Here is a 26,123-nt window from a genome sequence, read left to right as displayed (position 1 = left end):
CAATAATTCCTGGTCGCTTTGACTTTTAATATTGCTAATTACTCGTTTTAATAAACTGTTTTTTCGTGTTTAATCCAAAAAGACGACAGAAAGGCTTATTTTGTCAACATTTAATTTTCTTTTTAATTGCTCAACCCTCTTAGTTCATCTTAAAATACAATCTTTGATTTATCTTAGACAGTTTAATTGTGCTTTCACAGTTTAGATAATTTCTGAACAAGTTTTTATGCTTAAAATATTTTTGAGATGCTAACAGTGGCTCCACGTCGTCACCCCATGGTTTTGGCTGTTCAGCCTTAAGAAACTAAAATGGTGACGATTGGCAAGCTAAAAATAAGTAAACAGTCAAAAAAGATTGAATTGGTTAGACATCTGTCATTTAGTCCCCTATACCATGCCTAAGACTGGCAGCACACCACCGAAAATCTTTCAGGGGGTCGCTCCCGAAAAGGCTTTGATGCACCGGCCGTATATATTATATGTTAGTAATTATATACTATACATTAATATATTTTCATCGTATAAATTTATTTGTATGTTTACATACTGATATATAGTATATGTTATATAGTAGATATTTTATGATTAAAATAATCTTGACTAGCCCTGATATTCCTCGAATATCGTATTTATAAATGCTTTGCTATATGCAAAAAAGGCGGCTATTTGCCTAAAAATTTGTAAATTAGGGGAGGGAGCAAAGTTGTCAAGTATAGCAGAAGCGCCTTTAAAATGTGTTAAATACAGTGCTCCTGCCTATTGTGAAGTAAGAATTGTTCTATTAACATGTTTTCTTCTCAATAACCTCAACTCTTGGCTTATACCCCCGTTTTAGCAAAGAAGACGCGACACATTAAGAGACGATAAACAATGAAGAGATATGTTCTTAGGTATATAACTTGGGTCATCAGGGGGGAGGGATGCATTGTGAGAAAAGAAACCATGATATTTTGAAAGAACGTAGAATAAGGAATCTAATATAACTATTTTTCTTTGCTCAGCAGATTTCTTTCATAAGTAGGCAGCCTCTATCCTACATATGCATTTTTACTAAGGTAAGAACTTCACTATTTTCTTTTAGTATTTTCTACTTAGTTTTCTTAGGCTTATATCTGGGACCATCAGGGGGGAGGGCAGTGCACTGTCAAAAACACAAATTTGATACCTGAAGAGCGTAAAACAAAGAATTTGATGGTACTCCTTTATTTTATTAAGATGTTGCCTTCTATGAAGCCTTTAATTTAGGATGTTATTAGAGCACAAAATAAGAAATCTAATTTTACATCTTTTTTCGAAATACTTTCTTAGAAATGGTCAACCGTTATATCATTACCAAATTGCCCCTTCCCATTTTTTATTTTGGAAAGTACATTTTTCTGTCCCTCAATATTTGCTTGAATTGATGCCATTAGATCTAGAGCCTAAATTATGTCTTGGGAAGGTGATATGAAGCAAATGCCCCCTCTCCCTCCCCTCCAAAAATTACTGACCATTAATAAAATTTCACAAAGTCTTTTAACAGTATATAAAAGTGAAAGTTAAATTCACTGCACAAATGAGGCACAGGGAACATGCTTGAGCATTGCAACTTTGTTAAATCCTGATTTAAAAGATTTTGAAAAAATAAGAAAATTTTTCCCAGATTTGAAGAAAAATTCCTAATATAGTTTATAACCCCTGTCATTCACCTAACTCAACTGTTTCCAAGATAGTAAAAACCTTATAATCTAGAATTTTACCAATACCGCTCCTACCAATACTACTAACAATTTACTGAAGCACCAAGCCTTCAGAGCTGCACAAGCTTGTCCTCCACCCCAATCTATTCAAAGATCAACTTTTCCGCACTTCCTATATAGTTTCTACTTCCTGAGACGAATGGCCAAAATGTACTAATAAAATGCTTTTTGGCCTAAGGCCAAAGAAGTTTCATATCGGATTTCTATAGAGCTGAAATCAGAAAGGAAAAATCGATTATACCAACGACAGAAATTATTTCGTATATGAAGAGGGTTGTCCCCTCCTCAATGCATGAATTTGGTTCTAATTCAACGACCATTGTGTTTCAGGAGTTATTCTTAAATAATTTCGACAAAACGTCGAACTTTAGCATAAAGAGCGGGTTGTTGAAAACGGGCATTACATCACATACAGAAGAATTTTTTTTTTCATTTTAAGGTTTAATATTTACCCTTACTTTCAGGAGGAAAAAAATTGTTTCATTACCAATTTAGTTTTCAAAAACTTTTTAGTAAAAGTAGCCAAAAGAATTATAAAAATAGAACAAACGTCGATCAATTGACGGCACGCCACCAATAGTTTTTAGGCGATGCAACACCTTAACATTTTTTGGCACGCTGCCAGTGCGCTTCTTCCGAGTGCCATTGTATCTGCCACCACTAAATCCTATTTCCGCGTCACTTCGGGGTCTTCTGTCACCTAGGATGATAACCGTACTTAGCCAATTGGCAATCAGTGTTTGGTATTTAAGTTACTTTTGTGTGGGATCTATTTTGCATAGCCTCTGACTAGGCTGCAGTTACCGCTACAACCACAAATAACGGAAAAAAATGTATATAAAGAACTTTTTGGCTAACAATGACGGCTTTCATTTTATTTCTTTTGCCCTTTGGATTGTGGGTTTTGTGTGCAACGTCTTTGTTGTATTCCGAAAATATGTACTAGTGACATCTAGTTTGATATTAAAGTATGACATATTCCACCGTAAACATTTTCGATAAAAACTAGAGTATATCTTGGCTGATGTTATTTTTACAAAAATTTTAGAATCATTTTATGCTTTGTTTTTATCTAAAATGTAAGTAATTTTTTCTAATCCCTATTGTTTGATATAAGATCTTTCAGTTAGGAATAACCCTTACTGGCTGCTAGCCTGAATAAGGCTAGAAGAGCAGCCTTAATATAGCCTAGTTAAGGGTTAGACTAGTCTATGTTTCAAGACCATGATAGCAGACAGGCATGCAATTACAAGGAATTTGGATTTTTTGGTGATTGTGTTTTTATTTTAGTAATTTACGTGTATGCTACGCCTATACCTAAGTTAGCCTGATCAATATTCTAACTTCATAAGTTTCAGCAAGGCTATTAAGGTACAAGAAACTTGGCATAAGCCTAGACCAAATTATTACTTTTAAAAAGTTAAATCCATGGGCCTATGAGGTGTGGTAAATATTTAGTTTCAAGGCTTCTTGCTATCTTGAAAAGTAGCCTTGTAGAGATAGGAAAATAACTTTCAGGGTTGAGTTTAGGGCCTAAAATAGCTGGTAAATTTGTATGTATTTATCTAATTTAGCTAAGGAGAAAGATAGCAAACCTTATTACCTTAAATCATGCTTGCCAGTAATAAGGACAAGTCCTGTGAAGGCTGCTCACTGATGATGATAGCCTAATTCAACTTGTTAGGTACATCCTGTATTGTGATTCAAGGTTTCTTGCACATCTTTGTTGACTGCAGACTTGAAGTCCTCAGCACTGGGTGACATAATAGCATTCTGGCTAAGGGAGTTCCATAGCCTGCCTGCTTGTCTGGAAAAGAATTTGTTTTTTAGCCCTGTGTTAGTACATTTTGGATGAAGCTTTAAGGGATAGCCTCTAGTACTTGGTGAACTGACTATCTAGAACAGGTTAGCAATAATATTCTGGTCACATTTTAACTTGTATGTCATTATTACATCTCCTAGCATATGTCTTTATGTGATAGACAGTAGTTTAAGCTTATGTAATTAAGTAGATATGTAAGATGTTGAAATCCCTTTATGTATTTAGTGACATGTTGCTGTACTGATTATAGAATTGATATATCATCCTTATTTACTAGAGTAGCAACACACATCCTAAATTCCAATTTTGGTCTGATCAGGCCTTTAAGAGCTTAGTGATCACAGCTAGAGATCTGCTGCTGAATGTATTTGTTCTTAAACCAAGAGTTTGGTTGGCACTAGCTACTACAGACTATGCATGAAAATTAAACTTGAGCTTATCATCAACCAAGACTCCTAGATCTTTTTCATCATGACTACATATGAAAGGCTGTTTTGAACCATTGCTGGATTCCATAAAATACTGGCAAGAATATTTGCTCCAGACTGAATGACTACATTTCTGAATATTAAATTCAAGCTGCCAGGGTTTTGCCCACTTTGACAATGCATCAGCCTGGATAACTATGGCACTTTGAGGATCATGGACAAGACCAATTATTTTAGAATCATCTGCATATAAACAAATTTTATTCTCTATGATTGAAGGTGAATCATTGATGAAAGTATTAAATAAAGTTGGACCCAAAATTGTTCCTTGGGGTACTCCACATTTTACATCTGCTGATTCTGAGGAGAAGATTGACCTGTTGTCTCCAAATATCCTTACCATCTGCTTTCTATTGATAAGAAATTGCATTATTCAGTTGACAACTTTATCATGGATGCTCATTGCACAGAGTTTGATCTCCTGTGGCAAACTTTATCAAATGCTTTGGCTAGACCCAGTAATAACATATCAACAGGAGATCCCTCATCCATAAGTTTTGAGACATGCTTGTATGTGTCAATGAGCTTAGTGTAAATTGATCAAATGGGACAAAAGACATGTTCATTAGGTGATAATAGACTATTAATATTTAAATGAACCATAATGGCAGAATTGACTATACCTTCAAGTAGCTTCCCAATTGCTGATGTAAGACTAATTGGTCAGTAAATGCTAGCTTCATTTCTATTGCCCCCTTTGTGTACAGTCATGATATAAGTATTGTTCTAATCTTGAACAATATATTTACTACATGGGACTTTTAGAAAAGTAGAATGAGAGGATGCAATAAAACTGCATGTGTCTTGTGTATTAGCTAGGGGCTAGGGGAGTACTCCATCTGGTCCTGCAGATTTATTTGGGTTAATCTTCTTCAATTGGGTTTCTACCTCAGTTTTTGTTATATTAATTGGCACCATGCCTTACCTTGGGGAACTGGAATTGGAGTATTATCAAGGGCAGTCAATAACTATTGACTGCTTATTCAATGTATTGGTAATCTCTCCTGGTCTGCATATTTTTGTCCCATATAGTAGAAGTTGTGTAACAGAATGCTTACCTCCAGAATTTTTGGGGGTTAGATTTCATTATGGCCACTACTCATTCCTCATATTTTTTGGTCATTTTTCTAGTGAGACTGCAGTTGGTTACACACCTGTTCATATTTTTTGTAATAATCCACTTGGTTGTGATTGTTTATGTACAGCTTCCAGTATTTCTTTTTTCTGTTCCTGGCCTTTTAATTTCTTTTGTAATATATGGGAGGGTTTTCAGTTTCCTTTTCCATTTTACAGAAGAGCAATTTTCAATAGCTCCCAATTATATTCTTTTCATAGTGAACAATGATTCTTCTGCATCCATACATTCAATAAAAGACAAATTGAATTAACAGAATATTCAGATAACCAGGAAATAAACTTGCCTCTGGAATCAGAATTTCATCCTGACTCCAAATATGACATTCATTTCCATTCATATCCTCTCTAACCTTACCTAAGAACATTGCCCATATTATTTGCCATGCATTTATTGACTCAGTTTTGTCACTGTCAAATCAATTTATGGGTAAACTAGTTTTGGTACTCATTAAATATCCTGACCAGACTCAAGAAGTGAAGTTAGGTCATGTAGAATTGTGACCTAAACATAATGTTTCATCATAATGAAATATACTAAAATATGATGGAAATAATACTTTAGTTACAAAATTATGGAAACTACAATAGAGAATTTGGAAAGCAGGCCACCCACAGTGTATTATATTCAATGCCTAACCTATCTGAATATTCTGTTTATATAAAGTTTTACCCAAAAGTAAATACATCACTTAATGGCTTGTTTTTATGCTTCTTCCAAATGCAATAATAGCTTCTAGTGTAAATTCGATTTTGAGCCCTTGAACTAACAACCCAGTAACCAAAAGTTCAAAAATTTGTTTTTGAAAATAGTGCTGTTCCAGGAATGGTATCTGTTTTCATATATCTTGAATTACCAAGGACATTAAAGATTAAATCTTTGAATTGATAACTAGTAACTTATACAACCATATATATCTTAAAACATTAAAAAAAATTTGAACTCAATTCTAATGAAAAAATTTTCAATTTTTAATTCAGTTTTTTTTACACTCATAGGTGCCAAGTTTAAAAATAAAGAACATACATAAAAAATATGCAGAAAACAAGCAAAAAAAAAATCATCATGGAGCTCTAGAAAATTTAAATTATCTGATTGCTATATCTAAGGAGAATACGACCATTAATTGGCAGTGAACTGGGTAAAAATCCAGTGACTAGATGAGAAAAATTATGTAAAATATAGGCTAGCCCCAACATCTTGTCAACAAATAGAAATTGGAAGAAAGTGTATGTGTTGTAGAATAACTAAAATCTAAGCTTTGTATTAATCATTTATTATTAAAATCATTAGTTGTTGACTGACATATAAGAACCTCTTTTTAGGATGACTAATTATGGCATTTTGTTGCTTTTTTTTCCCTTCTAAATATTTACTCCAAAAGTGTCACTTTTATTACTTTACTTGTGTCATGTAAAGTAAAAATTTTCAAATTAATTGTTTTGATTCAAAAAACAAGAAAATAATACAGACATCATAAGTCTAACTATAACAAGCCAGATTTTATTTATCACCTGGCTAACCTGTTTGGCTTGATGATATGATTGGCAATTAGACCATCTCCATGTAGACATTGAATAATGAGCAACACAGGGCATGTCTTCTTTAGATGATTATTTGTGGGTTCCTGCAATATTTTAGAATTTTTAAGTGCGAAAAGTTTTATAATTATTATTATTATAATTTTATTACCCATCATAATATATAAAATATGGAGTAGGAAAAATTAGGAAAAAAAAACGATGCACAACAGTATGTAATCAACAACAGATTATCATCTATTTCAGAAGTCTATATACATCACTTGTCAGATCAAGATCTTGCCTATACTGCAGTAGATGCTTCTGCATGGCAATTATGGACTGGGCCACTTTATACTTCCTTGATATGCTGCTGTTGCTTGACCAAGGTGGAAGTTTCAACAAATATACACTTCAATTTTTTCCAGAGTTATGGAAAAACTAATTGTCAAGAGAATACAAAATTATTTCGAATCGAATCTTCTTTGGCATCCATCTCAACACGGATTCCGTAAAAAACGTTCATGTGATACACAGCTTTTGGAAGTAATTACTGACTTCCATAGGATGGCAGATGAAGGTCTCAGGTTTGATTGCATCCATATAGATTTTTCTAAGGCGTTTGATAAAATTTCCATTCCACTTTTACTTCAAAAGTGTGAGGTATATCACCTTGGTGCCAGAACATTGAATTGGATTGGTGATTATCTAACAGGCAGGACGCAGAAAGTGATTGTAGGTGATGCTTTGTCCTCTGCTGAGATAGTTTTAAATGGCGTTCCACAAGGTAGTTGCCTTGGTCCAGTACTTTTCTGCCTTTTCATCAATGACTTGCCTCTTGTTGTCCACCATTCCACAATTAAAATGTTCGCAGATGATGTAAAGCTCTACTGCTCCTTGACAAATTCAGATGAAGCTTTGTTGCTTCAAAAAGACTTGGATGCAGTGCACAATTGGTGTAATGCTAACTCCATGTTTGTCAACGAAAATAAGTGTAGGGTTGTCCATTACTTTGGCAAAGTAGAACAAAGTTACCAATACCATCTTGCTGGACATTCAATCTTACCTGTTGAAAATGTCCGTGACCTTGGTGTTCATTTTGATTCTAGTCTTAGGTTTGACAAGCACATCTCTGAAGTAACTCGTAAGGCAAACTATCAGCTATTATGTCTTAGACGGAATTTCCGTAAGTTTAATCTCCGTTCATTCATTGCCATTTATAAATCAACAGTTCGACCTAAACTCGAATACAATTCGTCAGTATGGTATTAATTGAATAAAAATGACCAAGCAAGGGTTGAAAAAATACAGCAAAGAGCAACTAAGCTTGTACCTTATTTGAAACATTTCCCGTATGAAAATAGACTGCACAGGCTAGGATTGTCAAGTCTTCAATTCCGAAGGGATGGGGCAGACATTATTAACACATTCCATATAATCAAAGGCATTGATAATATAAGTACATCACAGTTCTTCACATTTAATGACACTAACAGGACCTGTTATCACCCACATAAATTGTACCCCTCACTTTCAAAAAGGAAAATAGGCCAACATTCATTTTACAGCAGGGTGTGGAAGCCATGGAATGACCTTCCACCTAAAACATTTCTAACAGATGACATAAATAAATTCAAAACAAGACTAGCAGAAACAAATTTTCAAAGTAAATCATTTTTAAATAATTTATAGTATTATTTGTCAGTGTTTGTTGTAGTTGTTATTTTCATCGATTTATATGTGTGTACTATGTTGTCAGTTGTATTATGTATTATGTTGTCATAACTTCTATTTATTATATTTATTGCGACAAGCTTGAAAGCTTACCGTATTTGGTATTAATAAAAATATTTTGCAAACTTATAAAAACACTTACATAATGCTTTAATATCAGCCTCAGTAAAAATACACCAAAACAGTGCTAATGCAGGAAGTGGGGAATAACAAATGCATTATACACTTTGCCTAGAATGGTCCAACAAAACTTATAATTTAATGTAATAAGGAGGCCATAAGCTTTATGAGTTTTTTCAGCAAAAAGACATTTCAGTGACTGATGAGTAGCACAAACACTGGTTCCAATAGGCAGTCCCAGATATATCAAAGAATCCTGGGCTTTATTAACTCACCACCAATATCAATTTCAATAGGCTCTTTTGGACTAGGATTAAAAATCATTATTTCGTTACTTTTGTTGAACAATAAACCTACTTCTCCATGCCCTCCATACCTCTCCAATAAACTTACTTCTCCATATTCCATTGTTGAACAATAAACACACATCTCCATTAAGAATACGGAAATTTGATTCAATTCTTTTTATTGTATGGCTTATATTTAGAATATCATCAGCATAATTAACCATTGATACATCAATTCCATCTAGTATACAAGTCGTTAGCACTTTTTCTTAGGGTATTAATACACTATTATTAAAAAGTGGCGGGAAGTCACTGCTCCCTGTCAGATACCTTTCTTAATAGGGATGGGGGGTGTGAGATTTTCAAGTCCCTGATGCAGAACCTTTACTCTTGCACTCAGCTTATTGTACATTTTCCTTAGCACTCTAATCACAGACAAACTAACTCCCCTACAATAAGCACATTCTAGGATATGGGCATGCAAAAAAAATTGTGTCATAAGAAATGTAACTTGTATTTGATTAAAAAAAACTCAATTTTTTTTAGTGAAACATAAAAAAATGGTATATCTGATTATTTTCTAAAACTCACTTTATTATACATATTAATGATTTCATTGGAACTGAATCCTTGTGTATCTGATTCTTAGTGGACAATTTGATCTTAAAAGCAATATTTTAACTCTGTGTTTTGTGACAATACCATTAGTATAAAATGGAAATGTTGGAAAGAAAAGTACATGTAGTAATAGGCACAGTTTTTTTCTTTTTTTAATATTTTGAGAGTATCTAGAGTTTTACTTTTTTTAATTCTTCATGTAGAACAACAAAACTTTAATTTAGATTACATTTGTAAATATGAAAGATCAACATTATTTTCAAAAGAAAACCAATTTTAGTATTTTTTTTCCTTTATACAAATTAAGTAGAAATTGTCAGAATTGGGGCAAAACCAGAAAGGGACAGAAACAGTATTTGTTAAGCCTTGCGTATGTAGAGTAAAACTCCTAACGTTCTAAACTCCAAATTTCATTTTGTCAGTTGGAGAGAATCAGTTTGTGATTCTAGTTGCTTTTTCTAGGTCCTTGACAATGCTAATTAAGTGTAAGATTTAATCACTGTCTTTCCATTATCATATTCATCAGACTGGTCCAAAGCATCCCCTACAACAAAATTTCATAATTTGGACCTTCAAATGCTCTATCAGACTCTCCAGTACAATTGTAAAAACCCCACCACCACCTCTTACCTGCTCATTTTAGGTTAGGCCTGTGTTTACATCACCTATTTCCATGGAACTTTTCAATACTGACTCAAACTCCTGTGCTCCTCTCCCCCCCCCCTCTTCCATAAAAGATGTATTTTATTCTTTTAGTCTTTTTATGATTTAAGTCAACCCATTTTTTTACTGCTAGCAAACAGAGTTTAAAGATTTTTCCTGTTAATTGCTTTTTCCATTGTTTTGCAGAGATGTTTGTTCTTTTTTTCCTTCTTTTTTTTTAAGGGTATAAATTTCTAGGCTTTATTGTTAAAATATGCCACCAGAGCTTATTCATTTGTCCTTTTGCAACAGTGTTTGCAACCACCTTTACATATGATAATGGATAGTGTATCAATACTGATTCAAACTTCCTAATGTGACTTTAAATAATAAAAACCAGTATATGCATTTTAAACTGGCAATTCATGGTCATTTGTTTTTTGTTTTCGTTTTTTTCAGTAAAGTGCACATTATGTTCTAGTCTGCAGAAGATATGGGGGTTGTTAGCCCTCTCATGTTAATTTTTGCTTGTTTTGTGTTTGACTTGGTTATTTTTTGTAATTCCTGCTCTTTTTGGGTTTTATTTATTTTTTGATGGTGATTTGTTGTAGTTTTATGGTTGTACCATTATTTGTAATTATTTCTGCTCATTTTTTGGTTTAGTGGAGCTCTTTACTTTTCTTTGGAAATTTGTTTTGTTGACAAAATTTCTTAAAATAATTTCTGTTTGTTTTTATTTGCATGGTCTTTTTCATGGGAAAAAGAAAAATTATATTCTATGTCTTTTCGGTTTTTTGCTATAACAATCCATGGTTTGGCTTACTATTTGTATGTTGGGGAAACTTTTTCAAGAATTTTTCATCCTGGCACAAATAGTATTATTCAATTTAATTTTATACCTCCTCAAGTTGCCTGACAAATAAGACTCAACATCATTCCCAGAAAATTCTATCTATGCTCTCTTACAGCCTGGATATACTTACGCTCTTTTGATTTATTTAAATTGTACAAGCAGAAATAATGATAGTAGTAACACTGAAAGTTTCAACTTAAAAATGAATGTAAAAGAAACAGCAATATTATTCCTCTACTCTACAGCAAAAGAATGGAGTTTTTTCTTTTTCCTCATATTTGTCTCACAAAGGCATAATGGATTCTTTTTTTTTATAAAGTTTCTTTTGATTTATCTATGCGGCTGTCCTGTTTGGAGTTTTCAGTAATAATCTTTTTTCAGGGCATCAAAAGCAATATCTAAAGAAAAGCCAATTATTCCTGAGAAGAGTCGTGAAGAAATAGAAGCTGAACGAAAATTAAGGAAAGCTTTAAAAGCTGCCAAAAAAGTCAAAGCTGGCACGAAAGATGGAGTAATGAATTCTGAGACAGAGAACACAAATGATCTGTCAATCAAAAATATGACAAGTTGTGTAAAAAATAAAGCAAATGATGCTATAAAAATTGACTCTGGAACGGATTCAGTTGATGGAGAAAGAATCTTGGGGAAAGTTAGTGCAGTTACAACATTGCCTGGTATTCAAATGATCAGCGTTAGTAAAATAAGTAGTGAAAAAGTGGAAAATAATACAAATGGACTAAGTAAAAGTCAGCTTAAAGCACAGAGAAGGGAATTACAGGAGGCACAGAGAGCTGCAAAACATGCTCAGGGATTGCTTTTGAAAAGTAAGCAGGATAAAGAGAATAATTCCAATGGACAAGAAAAATATGTTGAAAAGTTACAGCCTGCGCTGTCTACAGAAGAAAAAAAAGCAATGCCCAAACTAGATCTGACAACCAGAACAGTTGAAAAGACGAAGAAAAAAGTTAAATTTTCTGCCTTGTCTTTTTTTTCACATCTCCCAATTATTGAAAAGGATCCAAAACTTGCAGTTAAAGCTTTTGAGTTGTGCAGAATCCATCAATCGTTTTATAAGTTTGGGCAAGACTGTGCTAATGGATTGATCAGAGGAGGAAATGCCAGAGCCATTGGTCTTCTCACATGTTTAAAGCTCTTGATCAGATCATGTGAACTTTCAGCTGAGAATGACTTCAGTAGGAACTTGTTGTCTAGAATAGAGCTAAATTTTAGGCTTGTTGAACAGCATCGACCAGCTAGCGTTTCAATGATGAATTGTCTACGAGTCATTAAGACTAAGTGCCTACAGTTAGGGGAAAAGAATATACCCAGCAATGAGGTTTGTTTTTGCTTTTTCTCAGTAAAGCTATTCTTCTTCTTCTAAAAAGCTTATGCACTTTTTAGTCAGGACTATTTAGCTCAGTTCAACAGCTGATCAGCAACAGCTTAGTGCAGTTTCATGTCTCTTAGTAGTTCCTTGGACTGAAGGTACTGAATTGCCGTGGTTTATTTTATATTTTTTTTTTAGCTCTTTTGAACTCTTCAAGGGTCTGGTCAACAAGGCTTTTAACTGAAGGTGATAGTTATTGGGGTTTGAGGCACTTTGAAAAATACACAGTGGGTGTTGGCACAATTATGTTCAGATAGGCAGTAGTCTAAACCTTCTATATTGCAGAATCTGCAATATAGGAGTGAGGGGGTGAAATAAGTTACTATTTGGAAGAATAGGAAGATAAGTCTGCAAACCAAGGTTAGAATATTTGAAACTATAGTGATGACAGCGGTCCAGCATGGGTGCTCCAAAAATGGAGGAATATTTATTAGATGTTTTCCTGAGAAATTGGCTACAGATTGTTTTGGGTACCCAACTGACTGATCATATCTTGAACAGTAGGCTGTTGAAATAATGTGGTTAAATCGCAGTTTCTATGGCTATAGTGAGAGAAAAATTGAGATGACTAGGGTATGTTCTGCAGATGAAGGATGACAACTGCTAAAGACTGCCCTTTTTGACCAGCCATCTAGGGCAAAATGAAAAGCATGTTGTCTTCAATTGGGATGAGTTGATATCATAAGGAAAGATTTAAGGGAAGTTGGAACTTCCTGGGAGGGTGTAAAGAGGGAAGCTTTGAATAGATTGGGATGGAGAAGGAGCATGCGTAGCTGTGTTGGCCTCAGGCAGCTTGGTGTTGCAAGGAGTTGTTAGTAGTAGTATTAGTAATTTGATATGACTTATGTTAAAAAATTTGTATCCAACCTTATAACCACCATATTCAAAAACTCGCCACACTGTCAGTACCTGGGGCGTTATTGTCTTTTAATCCTTTTAGTACTGTCACTAATGCTTCCCCAAGAATCATGTCAAATTGCAGCTACAAAAGCAAAAAAACGCATTTCTTGGTGTTCACATGCAAAAAAAATGGCAAAGCTTGTGTGATTGTTATAACTTGAAATGAAGTATGTCCAATAAATTGATAGCTCCATGACGCTTTATCTTTACTTGCTTGCTTAAAGTGAAAGTCCCTAAATCCATTGCAATATTTTCCTATGCTACAAAAAGAGATCTTGCTCTCTGACCCGATACACCAGCAAAATGAAATTTTGCACAAATGATCTTTGAAAAACTGAAATTTGGCCGGTCTGTTTTTTCTGATTTGATTCCCAGAAAATAGAAAAAAATATAATTGAAAACATAATAGCCTTTTTTTAAAAAAGGTTTGGAGCCTAAAAAATGGAAAAGTTTAAGCAATCGAAAGTACTATAAATAAAAAAAAATTAATTGGCCCGATTGAAAATTCTGTATTCTTTTAATTTATTCCTCCACGATCGTTTTTGTGTTTTTATATTGTGGACTCTTGCACGGCATGGATAAAAGCAAAAAAGTCGGAATTAACTTAAAGCTGTAGCTCTTTTTTATTTATTTTATATCAAACTTTTCAGCTTTCTAAATCAATTTGTTAATTTTATATATATTTATCAAAAAATTTACTCGGTTTCTCCTATCCTACATAACCCCACTTTACACCCCCTGGCTGGAAATATAGCCGAGGCAAGGACGCGTCATACTTATGTTTAATTGTCTACTTGTCTTTAATTGGAGTTTGTCTTCTGAAAGAATCACATAAAAATGACCTCGTCAATACCTCGCTCTTTACACTAAAGCTTAAATTTTGTCCCAGTTCTTTGAGAATGACCCCTGAATCACAAAGATCATAGAATAAATAGTTGAAATTACTAAAAATACTTTAGCGTAAAGAGCGAGGTATTTAGGAGGAGATGAACCCCTCATATGCGTGATACCTCTGTTCGTTTTAAGTTTTAATACTGCTCCTTGCTTTCAGTTGAAAAAACTTTTTATGGCATTTGGTATTAACCAAGTGACATATAGCAATCGCAAATTCTGTCGGTCTGTCCCGGTTTTGCTACTTTAGGCACTTCCAGGTAAGCTAGGATGATGAAATTTGGCTTGCCTATCAGGAACCGAACCAGATTAAATTAAAAATAGTCGTTTTCCCGATTTGACCATTTAGAGGGGGAGTGGGGGGTCGGTTAATTTGGAAACAATAGAAAAAATGAAGTATTTTTAACTTACAAACGGGTGATGGGATCTTAATGAAATTTGATGTTTGGAAGGATATTGTGTCTAAGAGCTCTTATTTTAAATCCCGACCAGATCCAGTGACATTGGGGGGAGTTGGAGGGGGGACCTAAAATCTTGGAAAACGCTTAGAGTGGAGGGATCGGGATGAAACTTGGTGGGAAAAATAAGCAGAAGTCCTAGATACGTTATTGACATAACCGGAATAGATCTGCTCTGTTTGGGGGAGTTGGGGGGGGGGTTAATTCTGAAAAATTAGAAAAAATGAGGTATTTTTAACTTACGAAAGAGTGATCAGATCTTAATGAAATTTGAAGTTTGGAAGGATATCGTGTCTCAGAGCTTTTATTTTAGATCCCGAGTGGATTCAGTGACACTGGGAGGAATTGAGGGGGGGACCGAAAATCTTGGAAAACGCTTAGAGTGGAGGGATCGGGATGAAACTTGGTGGGGAAAATAACAACAAGTCCTAGATACGTGATTGACATAACCGGAACGGATCCGCTCTATTTGAAGGAGTTGGGGAGGGGGGAGGGTTAATTCTGAAAAATTAGAAAAATGAGGTATTTTTAACTTACGAAGGAGTGATCGGATTTTAATGAAATTTGATGTTTGGAAGGATATCATGTCTCAGAGCTCTTATTTTGAATCCCGACCTGATCCGGTGAAGAGGAAGTTGGGGGGAGGGCGGAACCTAAAATCTTGGAAAATGCTTAGAGTTGAGGGATCGGGCTGAAACTTGTTGGAAAAATAAGCACAAGTCCTAGATACGGAATTGACATAACCGGAACGGATCTTCTCTCTTTGGGGGAGCTGGGGGGGGGGAATGTTAATTGTAAAAAATTAGAAAAAATGAGGTATTTTTAACTTACGAAAGAGTGATCGTATCTTAATGAAATCTTATATTTAGAAGGACCTCAAAACTCAGATCTCTTATTTTAAATCCTGACTGGATCCAGTGTCATTAGGAGGGTGGGGGGACCGAAAATCTTGGCAAACGCTTAAAGCGGAGAGATCAGGATGAAACTTGGTCGAAAGAATAAGCACAAGTCCAAGATAGGTGACTGACATAACCAGGACGGATCTGCTCTCTTTGGTGGAGTTGAGGGGGGAGTAATTCGGAAAAATTAGAAAAAATTAGGTATTTGTAACTTACGAACGGGTGATCATATCTTAATGAAATTTGATATCTACAAGGATCTTCTTCTTTAGAACTCATTTTAAACTCTGACCAGATCCGGTGACATTGAAGGGAGTTGGAGGGGGAAACCGGAATTCTTGGAAAACGTGAAAATTGAGGTATCTTACGAATGGGGGATGGGATCCTAATGAAACTTGATATATGAAGAATTTTATGTCTCAGATGCTCCATTTTTAATTCGAATTGGATCCGGGGACATAGAGGGTTGGAGGAGGGAACAGAAATCTTGGAAACCGGAAATCTTGGAAGACGCTTAGAGTGGAGAGATCGGGATGAAGCATGATGGGAAGAATAAACACAAATTATAGATACGAGATTGACATAATTAGTACGGATGTGTTCTCTTTGGGGGAGTTGGGGGTTGCTAATTTGAAAAATTAGAAAATTTGAGGTATTTCTAACTTAAGAACGGGTGACCGGATCTTAATGAAATTTGATATTTAGAAGGAAATCATGTCTCAGAGGTCTTATTTCAAATCCCGACCAGATCTGTTGACATTGGGGGGAGTTGGAGGGGAAAACCGGAAATCTTGGTTAACGCTTAGAGTGGAGAGATCGGGATGGAACTTGGTGGGTAGAATAAGCAAATGTCGTAGATACGTGATTGACGTAACCGGACTGGATCCGCTCTCTTTGTGGGAGTTAGGTGGTGGGGTTAAGTTCTTTGGCGAGTTTGGGGTTCTGGACGTGCTAGGACGATGAAAATTGGTAGGCGTGTCTGGGAGCTGTACAAATTGACTCGATAAAGTCGTTTTCACCGATTCAACCATCTGGGGGGCTGAAGGGAGAGGAAAAATTGAGGTATTTTCAACTTACGAGTAGGTGGTCGGATCTTAATGAATTTTGATATTTAGAAAGACCTCGTGACTCAGAGCTCTTATTTTAAATCCCGACCGGCATTAAGCCTCTGGTTTTCCTTCTAAAGCAATCCATTGATTCTTAGAATTTTGCTAGAGCTCATACCATATGAGCTCTTGGCTCTTGGCTCTTCCGACCTCGTCACAAGTGCCATATGAGCTCTTAGCTCTTGTTCATATTTATTTTTTCATTGTTTTTTTAATAATGCTAGAAAAATTCTGTGTCCCCTTTGTAGATTTTCTCTTCCCCCGTGACAAATTAGTCCAAAAAAAGATCACCCCTCGACCCCCCTCCCCAACCAAAAATCTCCCTGAAAACGTCTGTACACTTCCCTATAACCATTACTGTATGTAAACACTGGTCAGAAGTTAGTAACTTGCAGCCCTTTCCTTGGGGACTGTGGGGGTGTAAGCCCTCCCCAAAGACATAGTTATAAGGTTTTTCGACTATGCTGAACAAAATGGCTATCTCAAAATTTTCATTCGTTGACTTTTGGAAAAAATGAGCCGTGGAAGGGGTCCTAGGTGCCCTCCAATTTTTTTGGTCACTTAAAAAGGGCACTAGAACTTTTAATTTCGTTAGAATGATCCCTCTCCTGACATTCTAGTACCACCTGGTCGGTACGATCATCCATACGAAAAAAAACAAATAAATAAACATGGACCCGTGATCGGTCTTCTGAAAAAAAACAAAGTTCCATATTTTTGTAGATAAGAGCTTGAAACTTCTACAGTAGGGTTCTCTGATACATTGAATGCGATGGTGTGATTTTCGTTAAGATTCTATGACTTTTAGGGGTTTTTCGCCCTATTTTCTAAAATAAAGCAAATTTTCTCAGGCTCGTAACTCTTGATGAATAAGACTAAATTTGATGAATCATATATATTTAAAATCAGCATAAAAATTTGATTCTTTTGATGTATCTATTAGTATCAAAATTGCGTTTTTAGGGTTTCGTTTAGCCTACTATTGAGCCGGGTCGCTCCTTACTACAGTTCGTTATCACGAACTGTTTGATAAGGCCATTACTGAATTAATTAAGATTATATCTGAAACCTCTACTTATCTTGTTTAAATTTCATCTAAAAGAGTATATTCCAAGTCCTGTATATGGAACAAGAAAATAGTGTAAAAATGATGATAGACAAAGGCATACACGTCGTAAGTGGACTTGGGCGGGGGTCTTTAATCTGTTTGGCTGGTTAGAAAACTCTGAATTGAATCGTTACCATTACCGGATTACATTAAATAGATTATGTAGTCTGAAAAAGTAAAAGCGTGGGTAGACTGACACTACGAAGAAGGTGCTATGTTTCTACTGTGGAGGACACCAACAAGGAGGTGGTCTAAAATTTATAGAATCTGAGTCAGGGGCCTTCCTCCCAAAAAAAGTACAAAATTTATCATCCTAATTTTTAGAGTATGTCTACACTAGCAAAGCTTCGTCTAATCTCAGTTGTTGCTTTTTTGTAACAGTTTTAAATAAAATGACCACAAATAAGGCACAATATTATTTCTAAAAAAAAATCCATATAATACAAAAACTCTATAGAGAAGCTGGCTGGTCTAGAAAGTGCAAATTTATGAACATGTTAGCCGGACAATGATATGCCAGATGTAGTCACTGTTGTTGATACATATCTTATCTTTAGGAGGCAAAATAATCCAGAAAAATCTATCCGTCTTATTGCCACAAAAAACGCTCAGTGCAGTGATGAGCCAGAGGCTTAAGGAAGTAGTACACCTCAGTCATCGTCTCCGCAGGTGACGAATCTGCATTTGCCTGACGGAATAGACATAACAATGATTCCTAGCGTGAACTGCATTATGAACTTGTCCTATCTCGTTGAAGAGCTTACTGAAGTTATACTTGACAGATTCAAGTGCGGAAACATAGATTTCAAGGTGTGGTGTGAAGCCTGTGATTGGAAAAAATCATAAAAAACGAACCCGATTCTCCCACGACACGTGTAAAAGACTATTTGACAACCTTTGCAGACAGCGAGCCTAAAGGAACAGCAGAGCGCAATACCAATGCACGAGGAAATATGAACACTAAGGCCGTGTGGGGTGTTAAGGGGACAGGTGGAAGCTACGCCACGTTCATTTAAAGGCATCTTAGGCATCTGCCCTATGTCAAAAAATACTTTCATGAAAACTGAATTGGCAATTGGCTCCGTATGGATGGAAACGTTGACGGAAATCTTATAGCAGACCGGAGAGGAGTCACTGAAAATGACAGCTCACAAAGACAGGTTTCTGAATAGTTCCTATTGGACTACATTAGTATGTGATGGGGGATGGAACAAACTCAAAGGGTCATGACTACACAACCAAAGGATGTGTAGGGGTCATTATTGACGCTTTCACTAAAAAACTATTATATGAGGGAATAAAAAATAAATATTGTTATGTTTGCTTCAGAGCCGTGAAAAAGTAAAGACAATACATAACATACCACTAGGGAAAACTATAGAGGACGGAGCTCGTATTAAAGATTTAATAAAAGGATTCAGGACTCCAGCTAAAAGTAAACCACAAATTCAAGGCCAGCAAGAGGTCACTAATCAAGAGCAATGTCATATGCTGGTCTACAATCAAGATTGTATCAAGAAGACTAGAAAATAAATAATAGTTGAACGATCAAGGCAGTACTGGGCAAAAGTATTTTCGAAACTTGAGCGTTTTTGGATGGATTGCTTGTTGCCTGAAATAGTTGACTCAAGAATGGATAGGAGCCTAGAAATAAGAGATCCAGTACATGTCACAATGGCCATATATAAAAAACAAGCAGTCATTTCTAGTTGTAATGAAAAACGAGCATCAAATTCTGATAAGGCAAGCAGCAAAAAGCGGAAGATTGACCTTGACCAAGATTCGTCAGAAATCGAAGATTTGTCATTGATTAATTGGTCGGAATCCGATAATGAGCAATAGTTTTTTATTTTAATTTGGTATTCAAAAAGGATAGCCAGCAACTTCTACTTTCTTGTTTGATCCGCATTTCAACATCCTAGAGCTTTTTCTTTTGCTTTGCATAGTTTTTGCGAATAACGAGCTACCACGTCCTTACTAAAAAAAAAGAAAAAAATGAAAAAACAAGCGTAAAAAATCGCCTTTTACGGCAAAAGATAGTTTAGAGAAATAGCTAACAGGCTGTCGACTCCTCGGCTGAGTGAAAATAGACGAATATCTTTCGTCTCAGTGCAGTCCTCACCTAACACAAAGCACCGTGAATGCTAATGGTATACTTCCAAGTTTGCTGGTTGCAAAAGATGTCCTTATTTTTTAAATAGTAAAATTTATTCTGACCGCATTTATTTCTTCTTTTTGGTGTACTCTATCTTTGAGCCTGTCGGCTTTTTTGGATTAAAGATATAGTCATTTTCACTAGCAGTATTCTCCTGTCGTAACTCATTCAGTTTCTGAGGGCAACGGTCAAACGAGTACCAAGACCCCTTCATTCCAATCTTCGGTCTTAGGACAGATCCGCCTTGATACCCACCTGAATCTGATAGAAATACCAGATGTCTCACATCTTTCTTGTTTACTATTCATTGAAAATTTATCTCTGCTCCATGGCAGAGATGGTTCTACACGTTTACCCTAGATTATTCCCTTGTTATTGGTTCAAAACTGGTAAGAACCCCCCCCCCCCCCCACCGTGAAAAAGTGGGGTAGCATAGTAGCAGTGCTGCTTGGCAGTTTTTATGGCCTAGTATGATTTTTTGACAGATTTGGCAGCTTTTGGAACTCGGTCGAATTCTGCTACTGGCAGCTTCAGAACTTTTTTCATGCCTATCCCCCCTCCCAAGGTCCAAATGCTGTGTATATTATCCATATATATTATTTATTTTCTAGCTAAAAGAGGAATTAATTGATGCTATTGACTCTTATATTGACACAGACATTAAAAAGGCAATTGATGGCATTGCTGAATCCATTTGTAAAGCTACAGATTCAAGTTTTAAAGAAGTTTATATGACTTTTGGCTTTTCGTCAACTGTGTTTCAAGTGTTTAAGAAGATGAAGATGATTGGAAGAGTTTTCCATGTCGTTATAGTTGAAAGTGCTTTGAGATCAGAGGGAAAAGAGATGATGAAGCGACTTGCAAGATTAGATATCCCGTGCACTTTAGTTTTTTCCAAGGATATTAGTTTCATGATGAAATATGTCAAAATGGTAAGTGATACTTTTACAGTTTTTTTTTTTTATCCTTGCTCATAAATTCTTCTTTGGTATTATTTGCATGAGTGTAATTTCCCCTTAGGATTGATAGCGTAAAGTTATAGATTTATTTAATACAGGGACAAAGAAGTCAAATTTTTTAGACTTGATTAAAAAAAAAAAAATCACTATAGACATTAAAAATTCGAATTTCCGAGGCTGTCATAGCTATTTTCGATGACAAAGGGCAAAATAACGATTAGGTGACATTCAGGTTTGACTTAGTTTTTTTTTCAGTTTAGTTTTATAATCTTTTTTTTGTATTTTGTTTATTAATTTATTGATGTTTTTACATATTTTTTTTTAGTCTAGACAGTTTTTTCTAGAAATATTAGCTTCGTGATGGAACATATGAAGGTACATGTGAATTGGCGAATTTTTCTCATTTATAGTTTAATTAATTGATATTTAAATTGTCTGTAGTTTGTGATATGTACAATGATTTCATAAATTAAAAGTATCAGTTTAGTATTAATACTTGATGATAATACTCGGTCTTGTTGTCACTTTGAAATTGGTTTTTGGAAGCGAGTTAAAGCGTTTCTTAGTTGTTGTTGTTTTTTTTTTTTTTTAAGATTACGTATTAGAACGAATCAAGTTCAACAAAATACTTTGAGATATTGTCTTCTGGAGTTAGTCATTAAATTTGAGTCGCTCACTTTCAGTTACATTTTTATAAGACATCTATGTTATTAAATATTAATAGGTCTGAGGTCTGATAGGTCTAAATATTAATGAGGTGTAACATTGTTGCATTGCCAATTTTAAAAAAAAAATTCAAGTTGCTTCTTCCCAAAACAGAAAAACAAGCAAATTTCGGGCGGAATCTTTGGTAAATTCTGAAAATCCAGTAAATATCCGTCAGGTACTTACGGCAATAAACTAAACTAAAGTTCATTTGGTTCATTGTTGCTCTGAAAATAAATCATAAAGGATGCTACAAGAGTCGCTGATTTGCCTCTGCTGAAAGCAAAACAGTTCAAAATAGGGATGATACCTTTTTATTGACAGTGAATAGATATAAAATTACTTAACTGGATATTTCGAACACATATATTAGTTTTACTAATATACACATATACACACATTTTAGTTTTACTGCTGATGATGAACACTGTATATGTGTTCGAAATATCCAGTTAAATAATTTTATATCTATTCACTGTCAATAAAAAGGTATCATCCCTATTTTGAACTGTTTTACTTTCGTCATGGAAAGGCAGTGTGGTCTTCGAAGTTATCTGCCTCTGCTAATTCACAGATTTGAAACTAGTTTGTGAATGTGCTAAAATCATTGAGTGTCAGCTATGTTAGAGCGTTCATACTTGTTAATGAAAAAATGAACTGGCTTCTGTCTAATGTTGAACTTTCTTTTTGATATTAGTTTAGTTCAGAGGAGGTCTATTGTGTCTAGTCTCCTCAAAAGTTTCTCAATTGATAAGTTTTCTTGGCAATGTCCTTACTTTCTATTTGTTATTAGGGGACAGTTAGGAATTGGTCTATTGTGTCTAGTCTCCTTAAAAAGCTTCTCAATTGATAAGTTTTCCTGGCAATGTCTTTACTATCTATTTGTTATTAGGGATTAGTTAGGAATTGGTCTATTAGGTCTAGTCTCCTCCAAAGTTTTGAAGTGATAAGTTTTCCCTGTGTCATTTGCTCAGTGTATACAGTTTAGTTGACATGTCAGTTACTTTTTAGGAGTCTCCTTTTTCTGCCGCCGACTGCAGCCTTTTATGTGACCTGCATCTTGTGGAAGGGCATTTTTTTTCCAACGGAGGAGGGCAAATGAAAGTTATCAGTTTCATTGAAATTTGCTTTTTTTTTATAGGTTTTCCTCGGCTCTTCGGCTCTGCTTGTAAATAGTGACGTCTTGGCTAGAGCAGGCACATCTCAAGTGGCATTAACGGCTAAAAGTTTTAATGTTCCTGTCTTGGCATGCTGTGAAACCTACAAATGTACAAATAGAGCACAAACGGACGCTTTTAGCTTAAATGAAAGAGGTTGGTCTGCTGCTAGCTTTTGACATACTCCCCATCCTTCCACAATTGCTGACTCCTTCAATCCCTCCCCTTCTAACATATATCAACCTTATCACTACTTGAGTTCGACCAGTAGTTGTAACCTCGAAATTTCCCAAAATCTTAGAAAGAAAGAGAGGATACTACTAAGTAAGAATATTTGTTGCCCCACCTTTTTTAACATTGGCATACCTATATATAGGCCTATTTATATATATATATATATATATATATATATATATATATATATATATATATATATATATATATATATATATATATATATATATATATATATATTTATATTGACGAACGAGAACCGGGACTGTCAATTGGAGAGGAGGAATCTCCCCTCGATTTTGGGTGTTTCATCCAATCTAGGTTTTGAAAAAAGGGTTTGCTCTTCAATACTCAAATTAATTAATTTAGTAGAAATCGTCTTTATAACAGCTTTAAGAAAAAGTGGAGCACTGGCAAAGAAATAAAGACAAAATAATATATAAGGAGATAATAAAAATATGTTTGCAAAAAGTTACAATTAATATCACTGAAACCTCAATGAAAAATGCCAGCAGTATGTGAAAGGACACACTTTAATGTTTCTTTGTCAATCACTTTTCTGAATCAGAGATTGATAAAACCGATTTATCGACTTGGTATTTTCTTCTAATAATTTTATATATCTAATAAATAATATTTGGTAGATATAATATAGAAGTAGTTTTATGTATTTGCACAAACCCGAGCAGATAAGAAGCTTTTCTGTATTAGTAAGCAGTACTGGAGAATGTAGTAAACAATCGAGAGGTTGGAGAATGAGTGAGCTGAATATTCTTTTGAATTTGAATCTGAGGCCTAGCAGTTTTTGTGTAACTCAAACACACGTCAGAAACGATCTTTTCAACCTTGAGTAACCTTAAACTTGTCTAGCCACAACCATAAGTGACGTAGATTCCTAAATTTTGGCATAGAAAAGACCGTCACTTCCTGAATCTTAGTAAAAGTTGAGTAAAAGTAAAAATACTTAACTTTTTTGTAGATGTGTGTGTGTGTGTAAGAAATTGCCCACAAAAATGCAACAGAAACTTTTGCCTATACATCCAAACGTATCCAAAGCAAATCACTACCCCTTACTTTTTCACGATCATGACCTACATGTGTGTGTATTAGACAACCCCCCACCCAAAAAAGTTACCTGATGCGAGCATGCTACCCTTTTGCCTGCACTCTTATTGAACACTGAATTTTACGGAGATTACGCTAAAGCGTATGTATTTTTGAACATGGTTGTAGAAGGTTCACTTATGGCATCTACTTTAAGGGGATTAAAGATAGATATCGGTATTGTTTATGTGGAAGTCAGAAATCTTTAAAATTTCATACTTTACAATGGTTTATACTTGTTGAATTTCAGTAGACCCTAAGTCTAACTGCGTTTGCGCACAGTGTGTTCGATCATTCCAAGTTTGCTTAGCTAATAAGTTCGATTATGTAACGTCAGCATTTCGTGAGTTGTAAATAGTACCAGAGGTTAAAGAACAGCTTGCTTATACCTCAATGGCTAAACGTTTTAATATTCCTGTCTGAGCTTGATATGAAACCTACAAATGTACAAATAGAGCACAAATGGCTGCTTCTAGCTTAAATGATAAAGGATGGTCATCCGCTGGTTTTTAACACTGTCCCATTCTTTAACACTTTCTGACTCTTTCAATTTCCCCTCTTCCAACATGTACCAGCCTTATCACTACTCCTGTTCGACCAGTGGTTATGTTGGCCTAAATCTTTCTAAAAATTTGAAAGAAAGAGTTTCTTTCATACTTGGACTACGAAGTAGGGGAGTGCTTCCATTGAGATCGATCCGAAGGATTTCTGTGTAAAATTTAAAAATAGTAACTTGTAAATGTATTTTTGAAACGACTGGAGGAAAAATATTTGCCCCCCCCCCCCAAAAAAAAAAAGTAACCACAAGTATTTGTGGTTACTTGATTTCCGAAAGAGCACCAGATATACCCATTGATTTTGCAATTATATTTATTTTTATAGGTAGTCCCTGTCAACTAGTTGATTTGAATGAATCTTCGAACATTGATGGATTGAACTTGATATATGACATAACACCCAACAGTTTTTTGACAGCAATTGTGACAGAAATTGGAATATTTCCAGCTGGGGCTGCCAAAGCCATTTTACGGTTGAAACAACTCGATGCTGATGAATAATTTTCTTTCGTTGTGCACTTTATGTGTTTTACTGTCGTAAATTATTTTAAGAGGAAATTAACTTGGTTAACTACATACATCTATTTGCGTTTATTTACGTACACTCAGGGACTGGTCCATAAATAGTCACTAGGCAGCTGACCTTTGAAACAGTTGATCTCTAAATTGATCCTTTTCTACCGCTTGTCATTTGAATTGACTCTGAAAAAAGAAAAACGATAGTCTTACCCGCTTTTATATGTAGTGATACATGTGATGAAGGGCTGTGCCCGAGTAGGAACGATTTCCTTCTAAAAAGCGATTTTGTGTATTTTTTGTTAGTATCAAAGAATGTGAGAAACTTTAAGGGTGGAAACTGACGGTAATGTAGAAAAGAAAAATAACTAACAACATCTTTTACCTTTTAACAACTCTTAACTTACCTTTTAACAACATCTTTTACTACTAACAACATTCTTTTATCTAAAACTCTTGTATATTAACCAGACTTAACACTCCACGAGCCTTATTATGCGCTGTAGATATATTTATAAAAATTATAGTGACACAACGATTTTCGAGGCTATCGAAAATTTGCTCTACTTTTTTTTGTCTAAAGGTTTGTAATATTTACTTTTTTGGAAGTCCCACGTATCTTGGCTAGGGGCGTTGAGACCTTTTTCAGTAGTAAACGAGATGTTCAGCATATGATTCGAAGAAGGAGGGGATCAAGTGAGAGCGGATGGGGACTATACATCTATTTGTGTTTACTGGAATTACAATTGATGCTTGGTCGAAGAGGAGATATCTAACGATAGTTAGAGACTCTCATAAAAAGGGTCCTGAATTTCAGGTAAAAAAAAGACTGGGTGTGCATCATTTCCAATCGTAATTTTGTCACTAAAGTTTAACTTAATGCTTTTGCTTACAACTGTGTAAAACTATTAGACAATTGCTAGACGAATTTGTGTGGTATAACTTCGGTAAAGGCTGAGAACAATAAACAAAAAAAAAATCAAGTTGACTTGGTTCTCCTGCTGCTATGACAGAGACAAATATATAGCA

At 35.0% G+C, this 26,123-nt stretch overlaps 1 protein-coding gene across 1 annotated transcript; it reads left to right on the top strand.

Annotated features, from left to right (window-relative positions):
- The first annotated feature begins 2,690 nt into the window (after positions 1-2,690).
- Positions 2,691-25,154, top strand: LOC136036394 (translation initiation factor eIF2B subunit delta-like). The gene is made up of 5 exons (XM_065718581.1): positions 2,691-2,818; positions 11,340-12,294; positions 20,474-20,794; positions 22,668-22,839; positions 24,904-25,154. Coding segments are annotated over exons 1-5 (1,626 nt in total). The 5' UTR covers positions 2,691-2,816; the 3' UTR covers positions 25,080-25,154.
- The last annotated feature ends 969 nt before the right edge of the window (positions 25,155-26,123 follow it).

The sequence above is a fragment of the Artemia franciscana genome, chromosome 15 (genome assembly GCF_032884065.1).
Source record: "Artemia franciscana chromosome 15, ASM3288406v1, whole genome shotgun sequence".
Lineage (NCBI taxonomy): Eukaryota > Metazoa > Arthropoda > Branchiopoda > Anostraca > Artemiidae > Artemia > Artemia franciscana.
The sequence above is the reverse complement of the archived record's forward strand: the minus strand, read 5'-3'. Positions and strand labels throughout refer to the sequence as shown.

Excerpts from the sequence above, each read along its gene's own strand:
- LOC136036394 (XM_065718581.1), top strand. Across the intron at positions 12,295-20,473 it reads AGAATATACCCAGCAATGAG|CTAAAAGAGGAATTAATTGA; the intron begins GTTTGTTTTTGC and ends TTTATTTTCTAG. Across the intron at positions 22,840-24,903 it reads TTTTAGCTTAAATGAAAGAG|GTAGTCCCTGTCAACTAGTT; the intron begins GTTGGTCTGCTG and ends TTATTTTTATAG.